The sequence below is a fragment of the Aphelocoma coerulescens genome, chromosome 28 (assembly GCF_041296385.1).
Source record: "Aphelocoma coerulescens isolate FSJ_1873_10779 chromosome 28, UR_Acoe_1.0, whole genome shotgun sequence".
Lineage (NCBI taxonomy): Eukaryota > Metazoa > Chordata > Aves > Passeriformes > Corvidae > Aphelocoma > Aphelocoma coerulescens.
This window is the reverse complement of record NC_091041.1, coordinates 2,135,006-2,162,330: the sequence shown is the minus strand read 5'-3', so window position 1 is coordinate 2,162,330 and position 27,325 is coordinate 2,135,006. Positions and strand designations below refer to the sequence as shown.

The following is a 27,325-nucleotide window of genomic DNA, read 5'->3' as shown; positions in this document are numbered from 1 at the left end:
TAGGAGGCAGCGGGAGGTCCGGGCACTGTGCCCTGGGACTCAGGGAATGTTTGCTCCAGGAGCTCTCCCTGCCTGCTCCGGGGTTCCTAAGCAGGACTTGCCCATGTCTAGATCGACCTGGGAGTAACTTTTACCACAGGCTGGGGTCAGGTGTGAGTTTAGCTTCGGAGGGAAGACAAGCTCCACTTCCCCAGAACTTGTGTTTCTCGTCACAGTTCCCCCTGCAGCCTCCAGAGCCACTTTCCTGCTGCTATTTCGGGCTTTCCCCAACAAGTGAAACCAGAAGTGACCCAGCGATGGGTGCATTTTTCAGTGCTTTTCAGAAAAAGGCACCTACTGTGGTGCTGCCACTTCAGCCTGGAAAATGATTCTTTAGCATTCTGTGGGGTGAATTCCTGCTCTGGAGGTACATCCCAGCTGAGTCCCTGGCTTGGCAGGTTGCTGTGTTAGCACCCTGCACCCCCCAGCCAGGGCTTTCCTTAATTATGAAAAATAATAAAAAATAATTATGAAAAAAAAATAATTAAAATAGTTATAAAAATAATAATTAGGAAAAATTGAATTCTAAAAAAATTTAGCCTGTGCTTCACCTTGAGCCACTCCTGGATGCTTCCCCACCACCTCCCAGAATTGTCCCCTTCCCCCAGGACACTGTGTCCCCCTCCAGAGCTGGAACAGGAGGGAGGGGCTGGGGTCTGTCCCTGGGAAGCACATCCCTGCCTCCTGCAGCAGTGAAGCTTTCCCAAGTATATCCCTGTATAGGGAGCAAATGAAAATACAGCCCAGCCCTACACGTGTTCCCTTTCTGCATCCTCTCTCTGCAAACCCACTTCAAGTTAAAGTGTTTCCCAAAAAACCCCAATGAGGGGTTATAACACTAAACGTTATTACATTTATGGGCTCAGTCTCTCCCAACAAACCCTTGCTGTCCTGGGATCTCTGTGTGGCTGTGAAACCTGTCCCCAAAAGGTGCAGACGAGATTTGGAGGGGCTCATCCTTGAACATTTTCACTGTTGATGCTTCCTTGGCCACGGGACATTTGGGATCTCAGCCCTGTCAGTACCTGCAGCTTCCAACCCCAGAGACTTTTGCTGCAGCTCGTTTCCCCTCCCTGTAACCCCTCTGAAAACTCAGATCCTCTCTTCTCTAACACAGATGGACAGCCCAAAAAGGTTCGGAAGGTGCCTCCTGGACTCCCCTCCTCGGTAAGTGGCAGCAGCTCCTTCCCTGTTTCCCCATCCCCTGGGAGCCATCCCTGCTCCCTGTGCCACAGCGCTGCAACCCCAAACATCGAGGGCTGGGCTTTTAGTGGGACGGGGAAGGGTTTCCCGTGTGGGAGAGCGGGGAAGCTTTGGGAGAGCTCAGTGGGGAAGAAGCCCGGGGCCATGGCCTCGTGCCCCGCAGCCCGGGCTGGGTTTGACGTCATGTCACAAGTGAAAGGCGAGCCCGGGGCTCGGGTGTCCTGCAGCAGGGGAAGGGGAAGCAGCGCAGTTGTGCCGGGGGCAGGCAGCTGAGCCCGCTGCAGGTGTGCGCTGCTTTGCAGGAAAGCTGAGCAGCCTGCAGGAATACGCTGTCCCCGCTCCCGCGGCTGTTCGGGGAGTGAACTGAACAATGTCTTTGTGGCTGGGAGTAATGGGATCTCCAGGAAAGCTAATTGGGGTGGGCTGGAGGGTTCCTGCAGGAACACGGGAGCTGTCTGGCGGCCGGGGCTGCATTCCTGGCTGGAATGTTTGCGTGCTTGGAGGGGGACGGTGCTGTCCCATTGAGCTCTGTCCCATTGGGCTCTGTCCCATTGGGCTCTGTCCCATTGGGCTCTGTCCCCAGACCAGGGCTGTGCTGGGGATATGCCCTCACTCCCTGCCAAAGCTGCTGTGACTCTCTCCCATTCCCAGGGAACGCCCCATCCGTGGGGGAAGCCCCGTGCTGTGGCATTCCCTGACTACTCGAGCAGAGCTGTAACCTCCAGCACAGGCTCTGCCTTTGGAATTGGACCCCGAGGTGCTGGGTTTGGAGGATAGAGGGAGAGGAGGGTACTGAGGGCTTGCCAGGTTGGGCTCGCAGTCCTGGGGGTGTTGGAGGGTCCGTGTGGATCCGCATGAGGCAGAAACCAGCTCCAGTTGCACCAAGAGTCTGTGTTTTTACAGGGAAAACCTGCTCGAGTCACAATCCATGTCGCTGCCTCGAGTTTCTGTGTGAAATTTGGAGTGTTAAACCCCAGTCGACATGTGGGGAAAACATTGCCCCCGACAAATGGCCTTTATTGGCCTCGGATTTCAAAGTGCTGGGGCTTGGCCCGTCCTCCTGGCAGAGCCCTGGAGGGCCCTGATTCCCACAGGAGGAGCTGCTTGGCATTTGCCACAGCTCAGCCCCTTCCCCGTGTCTGAGTGACACCTGCACAGCCTTTCATAGGATCATGGAATGGTTTGGGTTGGAAGGGACCTCAAAGCCCATCCAGTGCCACCCCTGCCATGGGCAGGGACACCTCCCACTATCCCAGATTCCTCCAAGCCCCATCCAGCCTGGCCTTGGACACTGCCAGGGATCCAGGGGCAGCCCCAGCTGCTCTGGGCACCCTGTGCCAGGGCCTGCCCACCCTCCCAGGGAGGATTTTTTCCCCAACATCCAACCTAAATCTCCCTCTCTGCCCTGGCTGTTGCCTTGGCTGGCCCTTGATGCCAAAGCTCCAATTTTCAGAGCACGGGCTGGTTCTGCCTCTTTCCCTCACCCTCCCTGTGCTGGGAGCTCCGGCTTCCTGGTTTGTTTTTGAACTTCCACACCTGGGGAGACAGATCCGTGCCGAGGCGGCAGGAGAAGTGTGAAGCAGAAGGAGTGGCCTCAAAGGCAGCAGATCAAAGGCTCTTTCTTGTCTTACTCGCCCATGCAGGAGCCCGCCCCGTGTTATCGCTGGACCCCGTGCAAAATAAATAGGTTAATCAGCATCTTATTAAAATGAAGTGCTTTAATCTGTAATTCCCAAGCTGCTTTGAAAACTCGCCGAGGTCAGCGGCTGCAGGAGCTGAGGGTGGGTGGGTGAGCAGGGAGTGATGCCAAAGGCATCGAGAGGCACCAGCAGCGTGAGGGGGTGCAGGGGCTGTGAGCAGCGATGCCAGGCAGGGACAGGCACAGAGGTGCCTGCGCTGGGAACCCAGGACCTTTGGGCTCAGGGCTTTTGTCCCGAGGAGGCCACGGAGATGCTCCAAGGGCTGGAGCCCCTCTGCTCTGGAGCCAGGCTGGGAGAGCTGGGGATGTTCACCTGGAGAGGAGAAGGCTCCAGGGAGAGCTCAGAGCCCCTTGCAGGGCCTAAAGGGGCTCCAGGAGCCAGAGGGCAGGGCTGGATGGGAGATTGGGAGGCAGGAATTGTTCCCTGGGAGGGTGGGCAGGCCCTGGCACAGGGTGCCCAGAGCAGCTGGGGCTGCCCCTGGATCCCTGGCAGTGCCCAAGGCCAGGCTGGACACTGGGGCTTGGAGCAGCCTGGGACAGTGGGAGGTGTCCCTGCCCATGGCAGGGGTGGCACTGGATGGGCTTTGAGGTCCCTTCCAACCCAAACCATTCCACAATTCTGTGCAGTAGGTGCTGGGTTGGGGCTACCCTCAGGGCATGGAGCCCCTGGGAGCCTTCCTGCAGCTCTGGAGCTCCTGGCCGTGGGCTGCTGTGTCTGGGCACAGGATCCAGGGCTGGACGTGGCCCCACATCGGTGTCGGTGCCAGAGGAACCCAGGCAGGGATTTTGTGCAAGTCGGTTCCTGCAGGGTTTTGTTGCCACAGTGAGTTCACTGCCTGGGAGCTGTTTCAGGCTGTGCATTCCCAGTCTGGTCACCGCTCTGTTTAGCCTCAGTCTGCCCAAAGTCCCACCCCAGCTCCTGCATTTAAGCAAGAAAAACAGGGAGGAGAAAACAACCCAAGACCACAAAGCGCTGCGAATCCCAGCGCTGGGGCTGTTGGAGCGGCTCTCGCCGGCCGCGCTGGCAGATTTTAACCGGAGGAAATGACCTCACCTGGAGGTCCCCGAGGCCGGCGGCGGCGTGAGGGCCGGGGCCGGGCCGGGGCCGGGCTGGGGCACGGGCCCGGCCCTCATTTCCAGCGGCCTGCAGTGCCCGGCCCGGCCCGGCCCGGCCCGGCCCGGCCCGGCCCGGCCCCGCACACGGCTCCGTGCAGAGAAGGATGGAGCTGGCGTTTCACAGCCTCCCCTGCGCTGGGCAGCAAAAGGAAAAATTAGCAGGGGTCAGGGCCAGGATTGTGGTGCAACTTGGCCCCCAGGATCCAGCAGGAGATGTTGTGGGGGTGGTGGAGCAGGGTGGATACACGGCAAGGTGAATTCCCTCCCCCCTGCTCTGCTTTGCACCCCTGGTCCCTCCATCCCTGCGATTTTACCCCCCTTGTTTTCTCGGTGGGTTCCTGGCTTGGCTGTTGGTGCAGCTGCCGGGCGCCTGGCCCCGAGCCAGCCCCTGCCAGATGGCGCGGGGCTCTCAGACGTGCTGCACTCCATTCCCTGTCCCGGCTCCCGCTATTTAATCAAATTATAGGAAAAGTCAATTTGCTGGATTCCCGTTCTCCGCTGCCTCCCCCATCCCCCCCAGCCCACGCGTGGCTCCCTCTGCCCACAGCACCCGGCAGCAGCCTGGACCAGGGCCTGGAATTCTCTTTTTTGAGCGAGGCACAAAGGGCAGCTGCCAGTGTGTCAGGATTTGCCCTTCCCCCTCTCTCTCTCTTTTTTTTTTTTTTTTTTTGGTCTTTATTTTACAAGCTCCCTGTAGAATCACAGAGTCATTAAGGTTGGAAAAGCCCTCTAAAGGTCACAGAGTCCAACTGTTCCCCAGCACTGCCAAGGCCACCACTGACCCACGTCCCCACGTGCCACATTCACACATTGTTTGAACACTTCCAGGGGTGGTGACTCCACCACTGCCCTGGACAGCCCCTTCCAATGCCTGACAAACCTTTCAGTGAAGAAATTTTCCCAATATCCAGCCCAAACCTCCCCTGGCCCAGCCTGAGGCCGTTCCCTCTCCTCCTGTCCCTGTTCCCTGCCAGCAGAGCCCGACCCCCCCGGCTGCCCCCTCCTGTCAGGGACTTGTGCAGAGCCACAAGGTCCCCCCTGAGCCTCCTTTGCTCCAGGCTGAGCCCCTTTCCAGCTCCCTCAGCCACTCCAGCCCCTTCCCAGCTCCGTTGTCCCTCGTTGGATTTCTGGGGGGGCTTTGGGGTAGTTTTTTTAAACAAGAAGAAGCCTGGCACCGGCTGCCCAGGGCCGTGGTGGAGTCACCATCCTGGAATTGTTCTAAAAACGTGTGGATGTGGCACTTGAGGACAGGGGTTAGTGGTGACCGTGGTGGTGCTGCTGCTTTGATGGGTGGACTTGATCTTAAAGGTCTCTTCCAACCTTAAGGATTCTCTGATTCTGACTTTTATTTCCCACCATCAATTTTGCCCCTTTTTACTGGTGAGGACCGGGGCTGGAAGGGAGCAGCTGGCTGTGGGGAAAAAGAAACTCAGGCAAGTTTCCTTCCCAAAGAGAACCGTGTGTGCCAGGCAGAGCCCAGCCCCTGCCCCACCTCTGCTTTCAGCTGGATTTAAAAAAAATGATTATCGGTTTCAGAATGAATCAAAGAGGATGAAAATAAGCTGTGACAAAAGTTCTCACATCATTCTGAGTGCTATTTCAGTTTCTTTGAATGCCATTTCGGTTTCTTTGCGTGTTGAATTTCTGCTTTAAAAAAAGAAAAGTCTGTTTTTGTCCTGGCAGAAGCTGATTTTCGGTCAGGGCTTTCTAGGATGGGTTTGGTTAATTTAGAAGGGAAGGAAAAGCTTTTTCTTCTGCTTAATGTTCTGTTAAATCACAGAGCTGAGCAGTGCTGCAGAAATCTGTCCCAGGAGTTGTCCGAGGGCTGTCTGAGAGTCATCCCCTCCCCTGTGACAATGCCTGTGAGGGGCTGCTCAGCCCCCCTGTGCCTCAGTTTCCCTTCAGCCTGGTTTCCCTGTGGGCTTGGAGCAGGGGCTGTGCTTGGGAGCCTGGCACATGGCAGGGTTGGCACAGGGGGTCCTGAGGTGCCCCCTGCCCCTACCCAGCCTGTCCCTCTGGTGTGGGGTCACTGCAGCAGTGGTGGCTTTTGTGGTTACCCAGAACAAGTTATAACCATGGAAAACGGAACTGGAGCGGAGTTGAAACTTCTGCTGGAGCCGGGCAGGTTCTGGGGACCACGGAGGGTGACGGGAACACAGAGGAGCCCTGTGCCCTCTGCCCTGTCCCCTCTGCCCTCTGCCCTGTCCTCTGTGCCCTCTGCCCTGTCCTCTGTGCCCTCTCCTCTGTCCCCTCTGCTCTGCTCCATGTAGGGCTGTGCCCTCTAAAGACTTCGGCTGAGCTGTTCCAGTTCCCCCCCCAGATCTGCTGTGGGATGAATAACAGCAAAGCTCCTGGGCTCATCAGATGGTTTGGGGTGGAAGGGACTTTAAAGCCCATCCAGTTCCATCCCTGCCATGGGCAGGGACACCTCCCACTGTCCCAGGCTGCTCCAAGCCCCAATGTCCAGCCTGGCCTTGGGCACTGCCAGGGATCCAGGGGCAGCCCCAGCTGCTCTGGGCACCCTGTGCCAGGGCCTGCCCACCCTCACAGGGAACAATTCCTGCCCAAGATCCCATCCAGCCCTGCCCTCTGGCACTGGGAAGCCATTCCCTGGGTCCTGTCCCTCCAGGCCCTTGAAGGGTCAGTTGAGTGAAGCGCTTGCTGCTCTGTTGTGGTGGGAGAGGTGGTCAAACACTGCTGAAGTTTGAGGTTAGAAATTTAAGCTGTGCAGGGTTGGGGGCAGCCATGGTGAGGATGTGGGGCCGTGGAGTCACCAAGCCCTTCTCTTCAATCCCTTTCCTGCCCCACAGGTGTATCCATCCAACTCAGGTGATGACTACAGCAGGGATCCAGCTGGATATACTCCCTCGAAACCTCCCAGCACTGTGTATCCTGGAGCCTTTTATATGACAGGTGAGTTATTCCTCAGAGCAGGGGCAGCCTTGCTCGTTATGGGCCATGGGAGGGATTGCAATATGGAGGGGGCTCAGGGCAGGAGTGTGTGAGAGACACTGCAGCCCCAAAATCATGGAATCCTGGAGTATCCTAAGCTGGAAGGGACCCACAGGGATCATCCAGTGCAGCCCCTGGCCCTGCACAGACACCCCAACAACCCCACCCTGGGCATCCCTGAGAGCGCTGTCCAAACGCTCCTGCAGCTCTGGCAGCCTCGGGGCCGGGACCATTCCCTGGGGAGCCTGGGCAGTGCCCAGCAGCCTCGGGGGGAAGAACCTTTCCCTGAGCTCCATGCCCAGCCCTGACCCAGCTCCAGCCATTCCCTGGGCTCCTGTCCCTGTCCCAGAGAGTTTGTCCTGATTTGCTCAGCGGGTGATGCTCAGCACAGGCAGGACATGCTGGGGACAGTCCCAGCCCCTCAGCCAAGGCTGATTTGTGTCCCCCCAGGGGCTGGGGGCTGCCTGCCGGTGTCCCTGCCCCACTCAGCTCTGGGTTCCTTGCAGACGGACTCCATAACTCGCCTGACCTGTGGAGTTCCCCGGGTGCCATGAGCCAGTCGAGTTACGGTGCCATGCTGGGCAGCTCCTCGTCCCCGCTCCCGCAGTCCAGTGGCTTCAACAGTTTACATCAGCATGAACGCATGGTAACGTGTCCCGTGGCTCTGGCACCTCCCTGGCACCTCCTCCCCTGGCACCTGGGTCCTGCCCTGGCTGCCAAAGCCCCGCAGCTTTCCCAGGGCCCCTCTCACCGCTCTCCCCCTCCCTGCCAGAACTACCAGCTGCATTCAGGAGAGGTGAACGGCGGACTCCCCTCCGTGTCCGGCTTCTCCTCAGCCTCCACGGCGTACGGAGTGTCCAGTCACACGCCCCCGATCAGCGGCACCGACAACATGATGGGTATGGCCAGTCACCAGAGTGACCCCCTGGCTCCACGGCCGGGCACAGCTCACCTGGAGAACCAAGGCTTGTGCAAACCTGGTGCCTGAGGCATCCAGTGCACCCGGACACCTTTGGTCCCTCGTGTGTCACCTGTGCCTGCAGTCCCTGCCCGGGGAAGAGGCACAGCGAGGTTCTTGCTGCTGGAGCACCCGGGTGCTGGTCTGGGGGTTTACACCTCGTGGGGTGGGTCTGAGAGGAGCCCAGGAGCTCTGGCCTTATCTCCTGGAGGTGCTGTGGCTTAGATGAGTTGCGGGAAGGATTTGCACCTGTGTGAAGCTGCTCCCCTGGATCCAGAACGGGAATGTTCGTGCTGTGTTTGATACCACGTTAACCCCTGAGTGCTTTAATCTCTGACCCTGCTGAACATGTTACAAAACCTGTTACTGAAATAGCTCATGCTCCCCAGGAAATGAGGATCCCAACACAGATTTGTAGAAAAACCCTTGTTTTTCTATGGAGAAGCAAGTTTGGGATTCACAGAATGAAAGTATCATTAAGGTTGGAAGAGACCTCCGGGATCATCCGTTGGTGTTTGTGGGGGTCTGAGATGCCCCATGGCGATGGCTGTACTGCAGCAGAGATGTCTGATTGCTGTTGTTGGCACTACACCTCCAGCCCAGAGCTTGGAGAGATGTCCCTGCAGCCCCCTGAAGGCTGCCAAGAGAAGGTGCCCCATGCCCCAGCTGCTCTGAGCTGGACAAACATTGAATTTTCAAGCAAAGCACTAAAAGCAGAAAACTTCCACCCCAGAGCAGGTGACTCCAGAGAAAGTCTTGTAGGGTACTGTGTCCTCTGGGGTCTGGGGCCTCGGCAGTGACATCTGTGTCCTCTCTTGGCAGGTAACAGAGGAACCACAGCCGGGAGCTCCGGAGACGCGCTTGGGAAGGCTCTGGCCTCGGTAAGAGCTTGGGGTGGTCCTGATCCGCTCCCAGTCCTGCTGCTGCAGGGACCCTCTACCCAGCAGGGAATATGGACACATGCTGTGAATGCACCCCACATCCAGGGCAGCCTCTGAGGGAGGGTTTTCCCCTCTCCGTGTGCTGCCTTCTCAGTCCTGGTGCCTTTTGGTGGATGGGGAAACTGAGGCACTGATGGGGAATCTGAGGCAGTGCAGGCTGTGGTGGCCCTGCAGCCCCATTTCCAGCTTCGTGCCCTCCCAGCCTGGTGCTGCTCTGCCAAGACCACCCTACAGAGATCTTGTGGCAGGACTTGCAGGTCCCAGTAGTCCTTGCCCTGCATGTGCTGGTTCAGACTGGAGGGCACTGGTCTCACTGGGTTACCAGAGAGTTGCCTCTGTCCCATTCAGTGATCTTTGCATGGTGGCACAGGGGTGCTGGCAGTGCACCCTGCAACAATTCCTGACAGCTCCTGCTTCCTCCTGAGAGGCGACCTGAAGAGCAGAGGCTGCACTCAGGGGTGGTGACAGTGGGGACAGAGAGAGACCCCGGGGTTATTGGGGGAACTGGGGGGAACTGGGCTCGGCCTTTGTGCTGGCTGTGGGTTTGGGGAGAGAGATGCCAGCGGGGTCCCAGTGGGTGGTGGGTGCCACTGGGAGGGGACAGCTAGCTCAGGGTGGCACTGCTGACCGTCCCCCTTCTGTCCCTGCAGATTTACTCCCCCGACCACTCTAGCAATAACTTCTCCTCCAACCCCTCCACCCCGGTCGGGTCCCCACAGGGCCTCGCAGGTGAGTGACAACGTAAAGGATAAGGGGGGGTCGGGTTTGCTTTGGGGAGCTCCCAGGCAGCAAATTCCCCAGGTCAGCCCCAAGCACTCAGCCCAGGGCTGGCAGCAACCCCAGGACCTTCTCCTGCCCTTCCTGACCCTGTCCCTGAGTGTCCCATCTTGGAGAGGCTGTGGCTGGATTTGCCTCCCATGGGAGAAGCGCAGCAGGAACTGGGAAGCCACCAAGTGGTTCAAACCCATGTTCAGCACCTGCTGAAAGCCCATTCCTGGTCCCCTCGGGCAGCTCAGGTCCCGCTGTGCCCAGCAGAGCTGGTGCCCAGGCCCCCTGTGGTTGGGGTGCAGCATAACCTGGCCCCGAGGTCACAGCGAGTCACTGAGACCGGGGACGTCTGGACACCTCCTGAGGTGTGAAGGGCTGAGCCAGAGCAGAGCCCGCAGTGCCACAGTGTCCATGCAGTGCCACAGTGTCCATGTGGTGCCACAGTGTCCATGTGGTGCCACAGTGGCCACGCAGTACCACAGTTCCATGTGGTGCCACAGTGTCCATGCAGTGCCACAGTGTCCATGTGGTGCCACAGTGTCCATGTGGTGCCACAGTGTCCATGCAGTGCCACAGTGTCCATGCAGTGCCACAGTGTCCATGTGGTGCCACAGTGTCCATGCGGTGCCACAGTGTCCATGTGGTGCCACAGTGGCCACGCAGTGCCACGCAGTGCCACAGTTCCATGTGGTGCCACAGTGTCCATGCAGTGCCACAGTGGCCACGCAGTGCCATGCAGTGCCACAGTGTCCATGTGGTGCCACAGTGGCCACGCAGTGCCACAGTGTCCATGTGGTGCCACAGTGTCCATGTGGCGCCACAGTGGCCACGCGGTGCCACAGTTCCATGTGGTGCCACAGTGGCCACGCGGTGCCATGCAGTGCCACAGTGTCCATGTGGTGCCACAGTGTCCATGTGGTGCCACAGTGGCCACGCAGTGCCACAGTTCCATGTGGTGCCACAGTGTCCATGTGGTGCCACAGTGGCCACGCGGTGCCACAGTTCCATGTGGTGCCACAGTGTCCATGTGGTGCCACAGTGGCCACGCAGTGCCACAGTTCCATGTGGTGCCACAGTGTCCATGTGGTGCCACAGTGGCCACGCAGTGCCACAGTGTCCATGCAGTGCCACAGTGTCCATGTGGTGCCACAGTGTCCATGTGGTGCCACAGTGGCCACGCAGTGCCACGCAGTGCCACAGTGTCCATGTGGTGCCACAGTGTCCATGTGGTGCCACAGTGGCCACGCAGTGCCACGCAGTGCCACAGTGGCCATGTGGTGCCACAGTGGCCATGCAGTGCCACAGTGTCCATGCGGTGCCACAGTGTCCATGTGGTGCCACAGTGTCCATGTGGTGCCACAGTGGCCACGCAGTGCCACAGTGTCCATGTGGTGCCACAGTGTCCATGCGATTCCACACAGCTCTCTGGTGGCCCATGCGGTGCTGTGGTGGCCCGTGAGGTGTCAAGCAGTGCTGTGGTGGCCTCTGCACTGCCACAGGGAATGGTGTGGGGCTGTAGTGGCCCATGCAGAGCCTGTGGTGCCACAGTGGCCCGTGCAGTGCTGTGGTGGCCCGTGAGGTGCTGCAGTGGCCCATGCGGTGCCATGGTGATCCATGTAGTGCCATGCAGTGCCACAGTGGCCCGTGCAGTGCCATGTGGTGCCACAGTGGCCCGTGCAGCCCCGTGTGCTGCTGGTGTGGCCCGAGCAGTACCCGTGCAGTGCCGTGCGTGGTGCGGTGGCCGCTGCGGTGCCCCAGCTGCCAGCCCCATCTAGTGGCCGCCATGGCCGTGGCCGGTCCCCAAGCCTGCGTTTGTCCCCAGGCTCGTCGCAGTGGCCGCGGGCGAGTGGAGCGGGTGCCTTATCTCCCAGCTACGAAGGGAGCCTCCACACTTTGGTGAGTGGCACCAAAAATTCCAGCTTCTCCTTTTCTCTCTCATCCCTCGGGGCCTGGCGGTGAAGGGTTTTTGGGTGACATCCTCTCCCCTGAACGCCTGGGATCAGCTGGTTGGTCAGGGGTGGATGTTGGGGTGGCAGCAGCTGAGCAGAGCCCGGGGCTGCCTGCCTGGCCTGGAGTCCCCCGGCAGCCTGGCACCCTCCCCCTGGCCCCAGCCCAGGCCCATCCCGGGGTCTGGCCCAGCCAAAGGAATTCCTGGCAGGTTTCTGCCTCCCTGCCCTGAGCAGTTCCACTTGTGTGGCCCCTCGTGCCTTTAGGTGATGGCACTGACTGGGGGGGTTATTTCTCTCCATCCCTGCCCTGTGGCACCTGAGTCCAGGACTGGCACCAGCACCAGCCACTCTGCAGTGCAGGGCAGCAGGAGGCTGTTGGCTTTATGGGATTACAGTCATGGAATTGGATTGGAATCATGGAATGGTTTGGGTTGGAAGGGATCTTAAAGCTCATCCAGCTCCACCCCCTGCTATGGGCAGGGACACCTTCTACTAGACCAGGCTGCTCCAAGCCCCATCCAACCCTGGACACTTCCAGGGATGGGGCAGTTAACACAGACCTGTCTCTGTCCTGCCCTTCCAGCAAAACAAAATGGAAGACAGGTTGGACGAAGCCATCCACGTGCTGAGGAACCACGCCGTGGGCCAGACCTCTGCCATGCCCAGCAACCACGGGGACATGCACGGGCTGCTGGGCTCAGCACCACCCCACAGTGCCGCCGTGGGCAGCCTGGGCCAGGCCTTCCCTGCCTCGGTCATGGCCCTGGGGAACAGACACCCGAGTCTGGTGAGTGTGGGAGCACTGTGGCAGCTGGCAGGGACACGCTGGGGACACGTGCCACGTGCGGGGTGCCCTGGCATTCAGGGGGACGTTGCCTTTGGTGCAGGAATAGCTCAGTGTGGTCCAGCTTGGGTCAGGTGTTGGCAGCATTGCATGGGTGACATGCACAGAAGTCACTCCCCATGTTCCTGCAGAGAGAGTTGAGTCATGGAATCCCAGAGTGGTTCGGGTTGGAAGGGACCTCAAAGCTCATCCAGTGCCACCCCCTGCCTGGGCAGGGACACCTTCCACTGGACCAGGTGGCTCCAAGCCCCATCCAGCCTGGCCTTGGACACTGCCAGGGATGGGACAGCCACAGCTGCTCTGGGGACACTGAGTACACCCTTGGCACAAGCTCCGTGTGCACTTCCCTTGTTTGTGCCCCTTCTCAGGGCAGGCAGAGGTGGTGAGAGAGCTGCTCTTCTTTCCCTGCAACATGACTGGAAATCCCTCAAAACAACTTCAAGGCATCCCTGGGATATGCAGGGAGGAGAAGAGGGATTCAGTGGGTATAAGAGTGCCAGGTGTCACCAGGAATTCCCTGCTCTAAATGGTTTGGGCAGGCACCGTGTCCCTCTGTGCCCGTGGGGAGTGCTGGTGTGTGAGGACTCATTCCAGCTCCAAGGGAATGTGATGGATCCAGGGTGCCCTGAGCACGTGGATGCTGGGGTCCCGTGCTAGGTTACCTGGGTCCCCCCCTTGTCTAGAGGCTGGTGACCACAGCAGCACATTTTTGGCAGAAGTGTTTACCTGCTGCAGCAAACAGTGACACATCTCCAGTCTCCAGAGAACCAGTTGTGATCCCCTTCCAGGCTCCCTGGATTCTGCTCCTGACCTGGGAATGAGATGTGTGTCCTCTGTAGGCTGCTGCCAGCTGGGGAGTCAGCAGGGCTGGCTCTATCCTGTCCATCCCCAGCCTGTGTAGCAAAGCCTCGGGGCCATGGGCTCAGAAGGGGCCCTCACCCTTTCCTTCCAGCCCCTTTGGAGCCAAGTTTATGTTGCTGGGATGTCCCTTGCTCTGGGGGCACTTGGGAGGTGGCAGAAAGAGTGGTGCTCAGTGGAGACAGGACACGTGTCCTCTCTGGTGTGCTGCCTTGCAGCGGGCACAGAGGGGCTGTTCCTCGGGGGGCACAGCACTGACAGGGGCTCTGGGCTGGGTCTGGCTCCTGCTCAGAGCAGGGAGCTGCAGTGTCCCCACCACAGTCCTTGGGGAGCTGTGCTGGAGCAGGCTGGCTCTTCCCTCCCGCATTCCCAAGCCCCAGGGGTGGGAGTGTGAGGGGAGCTGTGCCTCAGCCCAGTCTGTGGAGCCCCGGGGTGTCCCTGGGTGGCTGTGCTGGGCTGATCTGTCCCCACTGCCCACGGGCCGTGACACGGCTCTGCTCATTGTGCTGCAGGTGGGAGGAGGCCACCCCGAAGATGGGTTGTCCAGCAACCCCAGCTTGCTCCACAACCATGTGACACTTCCATCACAGCCCAGCTCCCTCCCGGACCTCAGCAGGCAGCAGGACACCTACAGTGGTAAGGCAGCTCTGCACGGGTGCAGGATGGGGCTCACCTGTGCCAGGGGTTACCTGTGCCAAGGGTCACCTGCTGGGAGGCTTAGGGATCACCTGTGGGGTTTGGGTCCAGCCCTGTGCAGCAGCAGCCCGGGAGGAGATGGATGTCTCTGCAAGGCTGGTGCTTCCTTGCAGCATTCACGGGGCAGTTTCTACTTGGAGCCTTTTCCAGAGGTTTCACAGAGTCCCAGAATGGTCTGGCTTGGAAGGGACATTAAAGCCCATCCCATTCCACCCCCTGCCAATGGGCAGGGACACCTCCCACTGTCCCAGGCTGCTCCAAGCCGAATGTCCAGCCTGGCCTTGGACACTGCCAGGGATCCAGGGGCAGCCCCAGCTGCTCTGGGCACCCTGTGCCAGGGCCTGCCCACCCTCCCAGGGAACAATTCCTGCCCAATATTCCATCTAACCCTACATGTCTGACCTGTATTTTCCTGTCCCCCTGCCAGATGTGGGTGCACAGCTTGCAGTGCTCTGCTGTGTAGGTTGGGTTCCTGTGTTGGAGGGTTTGGGAAGTAAGGGGGAGAACAGGGAGCGTCAGCAGGGCAGAGCCAGCACCCCTCCATCTTCCCTGAGTGTGGAGCAACAATGCAGGATGAGTTTGGGATGCCACTGCAGGAGCAGGGCCTGGGGACCCCCCAGCCTGCTGTGTAGGTCAGGCCCCTCAAGCTCTGGGTGTGGCTCTGCTCTCTCTGCAGGCTTGTCCGGGGGGCTGGGGCGGAGCAGCGTCTCCTCAGGAACGAGCGAGATCAAGAGGGAAGAGAAGGAGGATGAAGAGAACACGTCGGTGGCAGATAACTCTGAAGAGGAGAAGAAGGAGCTGAAACCCTCCCGGAACAGAACAAGGTGCTCTTTGAACAGGTCTCTCCCTTCACTTTCTCTGTCCCCAGGCCAGGGGTGTTTGGGCCGCGGGGCACTGGGCTTGGCCCGGTTTGGCCTGGGGTCACCCTGGGGCACAGATCCCCCAGCCCCTGCCCACCCTGGAGCCTGGTGTGGTCTCACACAGCCTGGGCTCCTGCTACTGCCCCAGGGGGAAGAGTCCTTGCCACCCTCCTGCTGGCTTCTGTCCCCGTGGCCTCGGGGCATCCTCATGCTCCTAAAGCAGAGGGAGGCACCTTATCCTGCACCCACCTGCAGGCTGTGCAGGGAAGGAGTGAGTGCTCAGCCCCGTGCAGGGAAGGAGCAAGTGCTCAGCCCCAGACAGGGACAGTCTGACCTCTTCCCTGCCTTGGGACATCTCTGCTCTCTGCTTTGGGCTCCTGCATCCTCTATCACATCCAGCCAGAGGAGTGGCAGTGGCTCAGGTAGAGTCCTTCAGCGTGCTAGCTGCTCTGCAGCCTCGCCACCAGCTCGGAGACCTCACCAGGGTGATGGTGCCCAGAGAGGCAGCACCAGCCCCACTCCTGCCCTGGAGGCAGAGGGCTTCGTCGTCCCAGATTCCAGCTGGGGATTCCAGTGTTGGCCTTCACCTTGTCTGGGCCGCCCTGCACTCTCCCGGCAACAAGCTCAGGCCTTAATCACATTGTGGTTTCTTTCTTTGCTGTTTAAAAACAAAACACAACAAAAAAGAGGCAGAAGAAGAGCCTTAACTGCTTCTCTCCAAAGCCCCTGCATGTGCCTGCATGTGGCACAGGCCAGCAGGTCCTGGCAGGGCACGTGGGGGGCTCGGCATCTTGGTGCCTCACCGTGTGTTTCTTGTCTGTGAGTTGACCAGTGCTGAGAGTGCACGCGAGGAATGTCCCTGTCTCGTTCTTATTTTAAACCATTAGTCAAGATGAGGATGAGGAGGACGATCTTCTTCCCCCAGAGCAAAAAGCCGAGAGAGAGAGAGAAAGGAGGGTCGCCAATAATGCCCGTGAGCGCCTGCGGGTTCGTGACATCAACGAGGCCTTTAAAGAGCTCGGACGCATGTGCCAACTGCACCTAAACAGCGAAAAACCGCAGACCAAACTGCTAATCCTACACCAGGCCGTATCAGTCATACTGAACCTGGAGCAACAAGTTAGAGGTCAGTGAGGGTCCCGGAGTGGTGATATTTTACGTATCTGATCGGCACGGGGCTGTCTGTCTGTCTGTCTCCTGTGACGTGCTGTGGTGCCTCGCACTGTCTCTCTCCCCTGTGGCCTTGGGGACCAACCCAAGGCTGTCGATGTCCTTTTTATGTTGGTTTTTTTTTTTGCCTTTTTTGCATCCATCCCTGCTGTTCTCTCCTTTGTCCCCCGCTGCCACTGTGTGTGCTGCATGCCGGTCCCGCGGGGACGCCTGTGCCGTCCTGCTTCCCTGCAGCCAGGAGCGCTCCGTGCTTGGCCAGCAAAGTGACAGAAACCCCACCAGGAAATCTCCCAGAGGGGTCCAGCTCTGCCGTCTCCAAGGGCTGCTCCAAGCACAGAGCCCGTTCCTGTCCCCTCTGTGTGCCTGACGGGGCTCTACGCTCCTGTCCCCGCAGTGTGGCACCTGGCAGAGCCCTGGGACCATGGGAGCTGTGTGAGGGCAGCAGGATGCCCTGGGCTGAGCAGCCCTCGCTGCCTGCACTCGCCGGTGTCCGACACGAGCTGGGGGCACTGTGCATTCCGAGCCCGGAGCTGCCAGCGGGCACCTGCAGGCTCTGCCCCTCACCGGGACACCCTCAGGGCACCCTCGCTTCCTTCCACACGCGTGTGCACCCATGGTGTGCGTGCACCCACGGCGTGTGCGCCCATCCCAGGGAGGGGAAGCGAGGGGCGGCTGTCCCGCTCCGAGGACGTGGCTGCTTTGTCCCGCACCCCGCAGTGCATGTCCCCGCCCCCGCTCCCGCCCCCACTCCCGCTCCGGCCCGCGGCGGGCGTGCCGGGGCAGGATAACTCCTTTCTCTCTGCAGAGCTGTCGTAACACGCGTCGGGGGCTGTGCCTGGCTGTGCTCCTCTCTGCTGGCCTTGCTGTGCCTTGATGTTGGAGTCCTTTGTGCCTCTCTTCAGTTTGTAATTTTTTGCCTTTCATAACATGTATATTTTTTCCTGTCTTCTTTTTTAATTTCCCCTTTCTTTTGATTTTTTTTTTTTTTTTTTTTTTGAGTTTTTATTTTTTGGTTCTGTTCTTTCCGATCTCCTACAGACAGTCCCCAGCCGTGACCTCTCGGTGGTCCCACTCTACCTTGTACTTGCTGCTCGCTGATGCCAGGCAGGACCGAGGGTGGGGCAGGGCTTAGGCAGAGTTGGCACCGTGCTCACTTTGGTCTCCCACGCTTGTCCCTTTTTAAACCCTTCCTGGAGGCAGCCAGGGAGGTGGCTGAGCCCTGCAGGCTCCCTCAGCAGTTAGTGCAGACAGGCAGTGTCCCCTCTGTGGGTTTGTGCTGCTTTCCAGGAGAGAATCCCACCCTCGCACCCCTCTGGCAGCACTGCCGTGGGAGCGGGGCCGTCAGGTCCCTGTGCACCCAGCCAGGGCTGCCAGGATCCTCTCTCTGCCACAGCAGCTACAGGAAGGGAAGGGAGGAGACTGAGGAGTTTTAGGCTGGTTGGTGACCCCCGGGGGCTCAAGGCAGCCGAAGCAGCCCCTCCTCACACAGTACCAGCTGCCGGTGGTACGTGCTGGTGGTGGGGAGACGGCTCTGTCCGGCCCAGCTGTGACATCCGAGCCTTGTCCCTGCTGGGGGAGCCACCAGCCAGGACTGTGGCCACCAGCAAGGACCTGCAGCCACTGGCCTGTGCTGGAGGAAGGACCTGGGATCCTGCTGTGGGGGGCACAGGTGCCAAGATGGCCCCATCCCCCCGCCCATCCTGGGCGCGAGGAGAGGAGGTGGCAGTGCCAGCTGGGGCAGCGAGGAGGGGACACAGGCAGGGACAAGGCAGCGAGGAGAGGGTGCAGCAGGAACAGTGGGCAGCCCTCTGTCCCACACAGGCCAGTGCCTGCCCGGGAGCCCTTGCTCCCCCTTCACACGGCCCTACACTTCCTGGAGGCTCTCCAGGAAGGCTCTGACTCTGCGGCCCCTCTTCGCTAAAGGCTTATCCCCACAGGCTGTCCCAGTGCCAGCTCTCACCCAAGGACCCTCCTCAGATAGGTGTCTTCCTGCAAGAAGTTTTGCTCTGGGGGAGAAGGTCGTCTGGGCTTAAATTGGGGGTTTCAAGGCAATGGGCAAGGCCACGGTTCAAGATGCTGCCAGCACAACTTTGTTTCCCCCCATCCCTGCCTATGCTGGGCATCCCTGGGGAGCTGTCAGCAGTGGGGCTCTCCCAGAGCTTCTGACTGTGCCTGAAAAAGACAATCACCCCTTCTGGGGGCTTCTGGTTGTGTGGAAAGATCGGGATTCAGTGTCTGCATCCGAGTCTGATCCTCAGAGCAGCCCTGGCTCCTGCTCTCGATGCTGCCCCAGCCCCTAAGAGGGTGCCAGGCCAGGCTGCTCCTGCTGCTGCAGCACCACCGCTGCTCCAAACACCTGCACTGGGAGCTGCAGATGGAATCTGGGAAGGAAATCTTACAAAGAGGGATTTGCTTCCTGCCAAAATCTTTCCTTGGGGGACAAACCTTATGGTTTTGGTGGAGATCCTCCCCTAAACTGTGAGTTTTCAGTCGAAAACAAACTGGAAGGCATAATTTTGCAGAAGGTAGAAGGTGTCGGTGGCAATGCTGCATCACTGCCTGCCCTTGCCCCCAGTGCCCCCTCCAGCCCCCTGGGCACCTGGCCCTGTGCTGGCAGCACCTTCCCCTGGCTCGCAGAGGTGACACAGCCCGGGCTGCTCTGGGAAGCACCTGGAGGAATTGGCTTTGCAAAGTGAGGCCGTTTGGGCCGTTTCCAGTGGACACCCGGAGCACTCCCAGCACGGCAACATAGAGCCCCCCTCGGTGCCACCCCCTGACTAACCCCTGTGGTGCTATAAACCCAGCAGTACAGACGAGGCCTTGTCACTGGAGGACAAAGATCTGAGGGACCGGGAGAGGAGAATGGCCAATAACGCCAGGGAAAGGGTGCGTGTGCGGGACATTAACGAGGCCTTTAAAGAACTGGGACGCATGTGCCAGATGCACTTAAAAACGGACAAAGCACAGACCAAACTGATCATCCTACAGCAAGCGGTGCAGGTCATTCTGGGCCTGGAGCAGCAAGTACGAGGTATGGTACCACTGGCAGGTGCATTTCGGGGCCTGTCTCTCCCCCTGTCTCTGCATGCTCGTGCTTCTCTGTCCTGACTCCTGCTTTCGGTGTGAGGTGTGTGTTTGCAGTGCCAGCAGCACCTCTGGATGCTGATCTCTCCCCAGCCCCGGCCCAGGGTGGATTTGAGGCTCCTCTCTCCCTCTCCGCTCATGCTTAATGGGAATTTGGCACCTGGATCCCATTAAGCAGCTTTGGAAAATTCAGTCCTCAGCTCTGAGTGCTGGCTGAGGCACTTGGGGGTTCCTGTAACAAGCACATGGAGATGTCCTGGCACAGGGTGCCCAGAGCAGCTGTGGCTGCCCCTGGATCCCTGGGAGTGTCCAAGGCCAGGTTGGAGGGGGCTTGGGGCACCCTGGGATAGTGGAAGGTGTCCCTGCCCATGGCAGGGGGTTGGAACAAGATGGGCTTTAACATCCCTTCCAACCCAAACCATTCCATGATGCCATGTTTAAATTGGCGTGGGGGTGGGTTCTGCTCGAGCAGGGGCCTGGCCAGATTCGCTGTGGGGAGCAGCGAGCGGTGCACGGAGCTCATCTCCTCACACGGTCCATGGGCCTGCCCAGGACTCTGTCCCCACTGTCCCTCTGGGGTGCTGCTGCCCACACTGAGGTTTCTCCCCTCGCCTCCTGTTTTGGGCACAGAGCGCAATCTGAACCCAAAAGCGGCCTGCTTGAAGCGTCGGGAAGAGGAGAAAGTGTCCGGAGTGGTAGGAGACCCCCAGATGACACTTTCAGCTTCACATCCTGGTCTAGGAGACGGTCACAACCCTGTTGGACACATGTAAAGGTACCGTTCCCCACCTGTGATGCCACATCCCCAGCCCTGTGCCCACATGCCCTGCTCTGCTCCGGCTGCTCAGCCCGCTCCCTCAGCACCAGCCCTGCTTCATTTACCTGAAATCAATGACTCGCATGTGGGCAGGCCCTGGCACAGGGTGCCCAGAGCAGCTGGGGCTGCCCCTGGATCCCTGGCAGTGTCCAAGGCCAGGTTGGAGGGGCCTGGAGCAGCCTGGGACAGTGGAAGATGTCCCTGCCCATGGCAGGGAGTGGCACAAGATGAACTTCAGGGTCTCCTCCAACCCATTCCATGATTCTCTCTGTGTGTCATGTGCCCCATGGACACCCAAAGCCTCTGGCCCACAGGAGGGTGCAGCCCCACTGCTGGGATGGGGGGATTTTGGAGCTCTCTGAGTGGGCTCAGCTCTGCTCTGCACCTCCCAGTCCTGCCCCAGTTGGCTACTGAAAACCAGCAACTCCTTTTCCTTGCAGCTCTATGAGAGGGAATGGGCAGGTCCCAGAAATGCCAAGAGAGTCAGAGAAGGTGAAAATCCCCCAGGGAGGCTGTGGCAGGCACAGGCTCCGATGGGCTGTTCCCGTTTTTAGAGAACCCAGGAGCATCTGAGCCTGTTTATCCAAGCAGTGCAGAGATGGTGGGGGGATTGAGCAGATCCAGGAGTGGCAGGTCAGGAGCTGATCCCATGGAGTGCACAGAGAGGACACAGTCCCTTGGTGTCCCCTGCCCCAGTGGGTGCCTGGGGATGGCCTGACCAAAACAAAGCTCAGCTGCAGCCCTGTCCAGCCCTGCAGGGACAAGCTGCAGCAGGAGCCTTGGGGCCCCCTGTGCAAGGAGCACAGTTTTATTCTCATTTGGACTTTCCTTTTTTTTTTATTATTTTGTTTGTAGATCTTTTTGTTCCTCTGGATACGGAGATCTGTAGGAAGAAAACCCTCGGTGTGACCTGCAACCTTGTTGAACCATAAACTGTAGTACTGCTCATACTGACACACGCAGACGGATCCTGGCGTGACGTAAGGGGTGGAAAAAACACTTTGTCAGAAACAAAACGGAAACAAAAAAATTGCCTTAAGTATAAAGTGCAGAACAGTCAATACATATCACTCAGTTAGGAGGGGGTGGCGTGTTCTCTTGGCTTGTTCACAAGCAGCCAGCAGCAAAATTGTGCCTAAGCTTGATATTTCTTTTTTAAAAAAAAAGAACATTAGTTATGAGATTTTTTATGTAGAACAAATAGCAATGCCTTTTGGTTTTTTTTAGCTTCTTTTGCATATGTTTTGTAAGCAACGAAAAATTTTTTTTTGTATAAAAACATGTCTTGTACCCTCCGCTTTTCTGCTGCTGTTTCTATAGTTAACGTTGCATCTTTAGGATCAACCAGAATATTAAAATTGTATTAAGAGAGACTGGATATAAAGAGAGGAATTCTCAGATTCGGCTCGGAAAGCCACTAAAAGCGAATGTAGCCACAGTGAGGGAATGTTCTTCCTTGCCTGGCTTGTACCTTCCATGACAAAAAACAAACAAACTCATGTGCTGAATTCACCATCTCTTTGCTTCGGCCACTTCTGATTTGGGAAAAGGAAGTCAAACAGCAAAGCAAGTGGCAGCAGTGCTCGTGCTCCTCCCGGGTGGTGCCCGAGGTGCTCGGCGAGGTTTGCTTTACTCCCGGAGATCCCGAGGCCCCGCGGTTCCGTGTGGGAGAGGACGTGGCCACGGCTGTCCCAGAGCGTCGCCGTGGGGAGGACAAGCTGCTGGGAGAGATCAGGCCCCGAGTGGAGGAGAACCAAGGGACTGAGGCGCTTCCAGGTGAGCAGAGCAGCAATGGATGCACGAGGGAAGCCTCTTCCCACATGCCAGAGCTGTCGGAGGCACTTCCAGGAGCAGCGCTGAACAAAGACCAACTGAACAAAGCTGGAGCACTGGCAAGAGGCGGAGGCAGCCGGAGCACGGCAGCAGCAGCAGGATACAGGGCCAGGAAGCCGGGCAGCAGCAGACCTGAGGGTGCTGGAGGCAGGAAAGGAGCAGCGACCTGGTTCACTCCAGCCCTCGGCAAAGCCATGACCAGCAGCAGGATCCCTCCTCCTCGCAGTGGAGCCACCACCCTCGGAAATGCAAAATGCTGGCTCCGGGAGAGGGGTGGCTTCACACCCTGCTGTCACATCTCCCGAGCATCCTTGGAGGCAAACTGAGCTCAGCACGGTGCCATGGGATGTGAGTGGCCACTGTCACCTGCACGTGGGCTTCTCTCTCGGCACTGAGAAGGAGGGCAGCAGGAGCGCCTGTCCCGCACCATGTGCTCCAGCAGCCAAGCTGGGCCAGCCATCCCTTCACTCCGAGGGATTCCCAGTCACTCCAGACCACTCTGGTGTGTTCAGCAGGAGGAGGATCCCTGGCAGCCCCTCTGGGTGCCCCAGAGGTGTGGAGCAAACGAAGAGGTGCTGGGCAGTGCTGAGCTGCAGCAGCCTGTCTGGAGATGGCCATGGAAAAACATCCAGCAGGAATCTACTCTTGTTTCTTCCCTCTCCTTCCCCTTCTGAAACATTTTGTGCCTGGTTCTTCCCAGCTCTGCAGAGCCCAGTCAGGCAGGATGGTGCATGGGACACGGGTGCTGGTCTGGGGGGATGTGGGGACCCCCCTCTCCCCTGCAGGGTCCGTCTCTCCCCTGTGCTGCTCCAGCCTGGGCTCCTGGGGAAGCTGTGTTGCTTTGGCACGGGGAAAGGGAAGGACTGGCAAACAGGATTAGGTCCTATGGCACTTCCCAGCAACCCCAGGCTTTGGCATAACCTGGTGCTCCTCCATGCTCATGGCAGTGCTTTGTGCTCTGGCAAACCCTGCTGGAAGTGCTCAGGGCAGTGCTTATCTCCCACCCACACCTGGGCACTGTGGCCTCAGCGCCTAGAGCAGCTCCAAACGGAGCCACTCCAAGTGCCAGGGCAGGATGGGACTGTCCCTGCTGCCCCTGGCCCTGCCCTGGGGCTCCCCAACATCCAAGCATCGCTCTGAAGCTTTTGGGTGCTCCTGGCTTTCCCCAGATTGCTGCTGCCAATGAGTGAGACCTCAGCAGCCCCAGCTCTGTCCCTGGGAAGGCCAGCAAAGCTCAGTGGTTCCAGTAGCCCAGGTTCTTCTTGCCTGTGTCATCAGACACATTTTGGCCTAATCAGCTCGTCAGGTTACGACACTTCCCTCCCTTGGGTTCTTCTGGCTGCCGAAGCAGTGCACAGGGAGATGGATGAGGTTTTCCTCTGTGTGTGACAGCCTTGACTCCTATTCATGCTCTGGAGTGCAAATCTGAGGGCTCAGCAGCTGCTTTTTGTTTCATCCATGAGAGCTCCTGCTGCACTGGTGAGACCGTGCTGGGGCTGCACAGTACCCACTGCTCAGGGGTTTTGGCTGGCTCAGTGCCCCTGTCCCAGGGCCAGGAGGGAGGGAGCAGTGTCCCAGGCCAGGGCGGGATGGAACAATTCCCCAGGACTGGGAGGGATGGAGCAGTGTCCTGGCCCTGGAAAGCTTGAAACCCTACAAAAAATATTTAAAAGTGCTTCCCAAACCCTTTGATTTTGCCCCAAGAATTGGAGGTGGCAGTCATGGACAACTGGACTTAAAGGGACTAGTCAAGAAAAATCCATAAATGCAACAAAATTGGAAATCTGAGAAGATTTATGAGTTGTGCACAATTTTGCTGAACTTCTTCATCCCCTCCAAGTCCTGAAGGCCAGGAGGGAATCCTGACGAGCCAGAGCCTTTCTCACCATCCCCAAATCCCCAGGCATTGCAACAAAAATGGGGCTTTTCAGCTGCATTTAGGTGGTTTAAGATGTTATTTTGACAGCAAGCCCGGCCAGCTTCCTTCCATGGCAAGGCTTGGGTGAAGATCCTTGAGCATAAGCCCTCAGAGCCAGGGTTTGGAGAGATCATCTCAAAAGCACAATGTAGGGGGTGGCAGTGCTGTCTCTGGAGCTGCCTCGATGGCACCGGGTGAGAGCTTTGTGTGCCAGCCCAGTGTGGCCTCAGTGGCATCTCTGCTTTCCAGGTGCTCAGGGAACAACTGGGAAGAGCAGCAAGGAAAAATTCCTTTGTCTTGCCAGCGTGTTTGGCTCGGTGTGAACATGGTGCCTGTAACCTGCCAGGGGAAGTGGCTTTTCTGAAAACGACCACTGCTGGGTGCTGTCCCCAAAATGCACCAGCCCAGCCCCAAAATGTCACTCTGTAGCCATGAAACTCTTGTCTTTAGGTGTTGTGGTCAGTGAGAGCCAGGTCTGTGCCCTGCCCAGCCCACAGCTCTGCTCCATTCCACTTGGGATCTTACAGATCCCCAAACCTGCCTGTCTGCGTGTCCCCCACACCAGTGCCAGGAGAGGTGTCACAGGTGGGTGACATGCTGTAGGGTGCCATTTATTCCATTTTCTCTTTCCTCTCTCAGCCTTTGCTTGCATGGCTGCTCCTGGGGACACATGCCCTCCTCTTTGGGGGCCACTGAGCCCCCCCAAAGCTTCCTTCATCAGACAGGGGGGCTGCCTGCCCTTCTGGGCAGCTTCTAGTTCCTCTTTTCCCAGGCTGCATCCCAGTGAAGCAGCAGAACTGGGACACTGCCATGGGACATTTCTTATGTCTGGGGTCCCCAGCCCAAGGGCCTCCTCTTGCCCCCCTCAGCCAGCCCCCTGCCTCCCTGCACACAAGCTGTACATGCCACAGTACTGGGGAGTGTCTGGAATCCAGTCTACGAACAGTCAAATTGCAGATTTTTGTTCTTTCTCACTTTTCACCTGCTTTTGTCCCAGAGCAAAGCAGCTGCAGCCTCCCATGGGCTGGTGCTCAGGCAGTGGTGGCAGCCCCAGGGAGCAGAATTCCAGCTGTTTGCCCATGACCCTCTGTCAGACCTACTCACAGCCTGCCTGGAGTTCAGGCCCAGCCAGCCTCTGTGATGGCTCTCTGCTCCCCTGCTTTCACAGCTGTCCCACAGAGGTGTGTTGGCAGGAAGGATGGAACCTAGCTGGGGTTTCCTCAGGAGGCTGCAATTCCAGACTCAGTGCAGAAACTGCTCTCCAAGGTCCTTTGTCTCTCACCAGTGTCTCCACTGAAGCCAGCAGAGCCTTCGGGCCCTTGCTGGGTGATTCCAGTTGTGGGGGCTTGAGAAACAGGAGGCTTTGGAAACCCCCGATCCCTTGCACCCCCTGAGCTTTGCTGCCAACTTTGGGGCCAGTGGAACCCAAGTTCCTCTTGCAGGCCCTGCTGTGCTATCCTGGGGACCCCGGGCCAGCTCCAGTTCCACCCGTGGGTTTTGGGAGGTGAAGCAAAGCTGGGGATGGAGCTGGGCCAGAACAAGCCTTCAGCCCCTAGCCTGCAGTGCTGGCTAACCCAGAGCAAGCCCTGGCCACTGGACTCCCCCATTCCTGCCTGACACCAGCAATAGCAAGGCCTGTTTTCTGTACCCTGAGCTTGCACAAGGTCTTTGCCCTGTTAAATCCTATGCAAATCTTATCCCTCTCCCCTCTCCCGGGGCTCTGCAGATCCCAGCCCAGCCTGTTCACTCTGCTCTTGTCCCTGATTGCCGAGTTCCTGCTCCGTGCTGCCCTCAGGGTCCAGCTTCATTCCCAGCAGCTCCAAAAGCATTTCAAGACCTGTGCCCTGGAGCTGGGAGGGGGCAGATGAGACTGTAGGAACAACCAGCTCATACTGAGCACTGAACTGGAGGGGGCAAGGCCTGGTCCTGGGGCTCCTTCACGCACCCTTCACCCTCCTGTGCCTTCTGCTCGATGCTGGTGGGGCGCTGCCAGCATCCTTCGTCCCCCCAGCCCCCTGAAGGGAGAAGCTCTGTCCCACCTTGTTGCTGCCCAGACTGCTCTGTTCTAACACCTGAGCTTCAGGTTTGGCTGGGCTGCTCTTCCTTCAGCTGCCCCAGGCCTGAAGGAGTGTTTCCCTTCCTCCCATGCTCCCCAGTCTCTCCAGCCAGCATCTCTGAGCTGTTTGCAGAGGAGCAGCCCAAGCCAGCAGCTGCCCCTCGGCTGGGGTGCAGGCAGGAGGATTTGGGAATGGATGCTGCCAGTGTCCCACAGCACAGCTGCCTCTTCCTGCCTTTGGGGCAGGTGTCGGGGGACCTGGTGCTCTGTACTTTGATTCCCAGGACAATTCAGCCCTTCTGGGGAGCCAGCACTGCTGTGCCTTGGCCTGCAGGACTCCCGCGGCGAGCTGGGCTCTGGTTAGGAGGGTGGTGCAGGCTCCACGTGACCTTCTGCCAAACCTTGTGTGTCCATCTGCAGCCCAGCTCAGGGCCAAAGGCAGTCCTGCCGTGGGTCTCCCTCCACAGTGGTATCTCTGTTCCCCTGGTTTTGTACCCCTCCTTCTCCTCAGGGCTCTCCCTTCCCACCTTGGCTCAGCGTGGCTGCAGCACCAGCTCAGGAGAGCAGAGGGGTTTCTGCTTCCAAAGGGGGTGTCCTGGTACCGAGGCCTTTTGCCAAAGAGCATCCCCGTGCCCCGCATCCCTGGGCTGTGCCCGGGGGAGCCGTGGAGCTCCTGGCAGCAGAGCTGGGAACACCGCAGGTCCCCCTTCCCGGACCCACGTCTTCCCAAATCACTTGAACCCACCAGCTTTTGAGCAAACCTTGTAACATGGAGCCACTAGGGAGGGAAGGAGCCATGGCAAGCCACGCACCAGCCGTGTGCCAGGAGAGGGGAAAGAGGCACCTGGTGAGGCAGGACAGGGAGGATCCCAAGCCCACGCATGGGAATGGCCCGTTGGGTGCCGAGGGCTCCAGCTCTCCGGGGAAACAAAGCATTCCTGGGATGTTCTTTCTCTATATTTTTGTAGGAATGGGGGGTGGGAGAGCAGATGGGAGATGCCTCCGGAAGTTATTTTTAACCCTGTAGAAAGTTTTGGGTTGTTTTTGGTTTTTGGCCTTTAAAATAAAAAATGGTCCTTGCTTTTGATGTTTATGCTGCCTACCTGTAAATCCAGATGTACTTAAGTGGCTGAAATCCTTGTTCTTAAATCAGATACACATTATAGTTTTGAACTATATATATAGTAAATATATATATATATATGCCTAACCCAGCAAAAAAAAATAAAAAAATAAAGTATTTGGGGGTGGGAAATGCGTTGCTCTTTGAAATGAATCACAATTGGGGGATGAAATTGTGTTTCTGAGTGCCTCAAGATATGAATTGTTTTCATTTTTTTAAATAATTTTATACAAGTGTCAAAACAGCTGGCTGGATTATTTGGAATTTTTAAATAATCCTAACTTTTTTAAAGTAGATTTTGAGAACTGTCCTGTATATAACAGTAATGTAGCAATAAATGTGACATTTTATAACAATATTACTTTTTTTTTCCCCATGTGTGTCCTTCAGATGTTGTATCCCTAGGAATAAAAAGTTGGAATAAAGGCTTTGCCTTGTACT

General features: G+C 58.2%; 1 protein-coding gene across 11 annotated transcripts in view; it reads left to right on the top strand.

Annotated features, from left to right (window-relative positions):
• The window catches only part of TCF3 (transcription factor 3), an 84,240-nt gene extending 57,000 nt beyond the window's left edge, over positions 1 to 27,240 (top strand). For 2 of the 11 annotated variants that reach the window (XM_068997422.1, XM_068997415.1), the window contains exons 8-20: positions 1,157 to 1,206; positions 6,868 to 6,970; positions 7,516 to 7,655; positions 7,782 to 7,908; positions 8,790 to 8,848; positions 9,559 to 9,637; positions 11,499 to 11,572; positions 12,209 to 12,412; positions 13,840 to 13,963; positions 14,700 to 14,847; positions 15,771 to 16,009; positions 19,768 to 19,912; positions 20,810 to 27,240. In XM_068997422.1, coding sequence (XP_068853523.1) covers positions 1,157 to 1,206; positions 6,868 to 6,970; positions 7,516 to 7,655; positions 7,782 to 7,908; positions 8,790 to 8,848; positions 9,559 to 9,637; positions 11,499 to 11,572; positions 12,209 to 12,412; positions 13,840 to 13,963; positions 14,700 to 14,847; positions 15,771 to 16,009; positions 19,768 to 19,910 — 1,490 coding nt within the window. In that variant the 3' untranslated portion in view covers positions 19,911 to 19,912; positions 20,810 to 27,240. Of the gene's footprint in view, positions 1 to 1,156; positions 1,207 to 6,867; positions 6,971 to 7,515; positions 7,656 to 7,781; positions 7,909 to 8,789; positions 8,849 to 9,558; positions 9,638 to 11,498; positions 11,573 to 12,208; positions 12,413 to 13,839; positions 13,964 to 14,699; positions 14,863 to 15,770; positions 16,010 to 18,857; positions 19,085 to 19,767; positions 19,913 to 20,809 lie in introns of those variants that run through there. The other 9 variants (XM_068997413.1, XM_068997412.1, XM_068997423.1 and 6 more) reach the window with 7 other exon arrangements.
• The last annotated feature ends 85 nt before the right edge of the window (positions 27,241 to 27,325 follow it).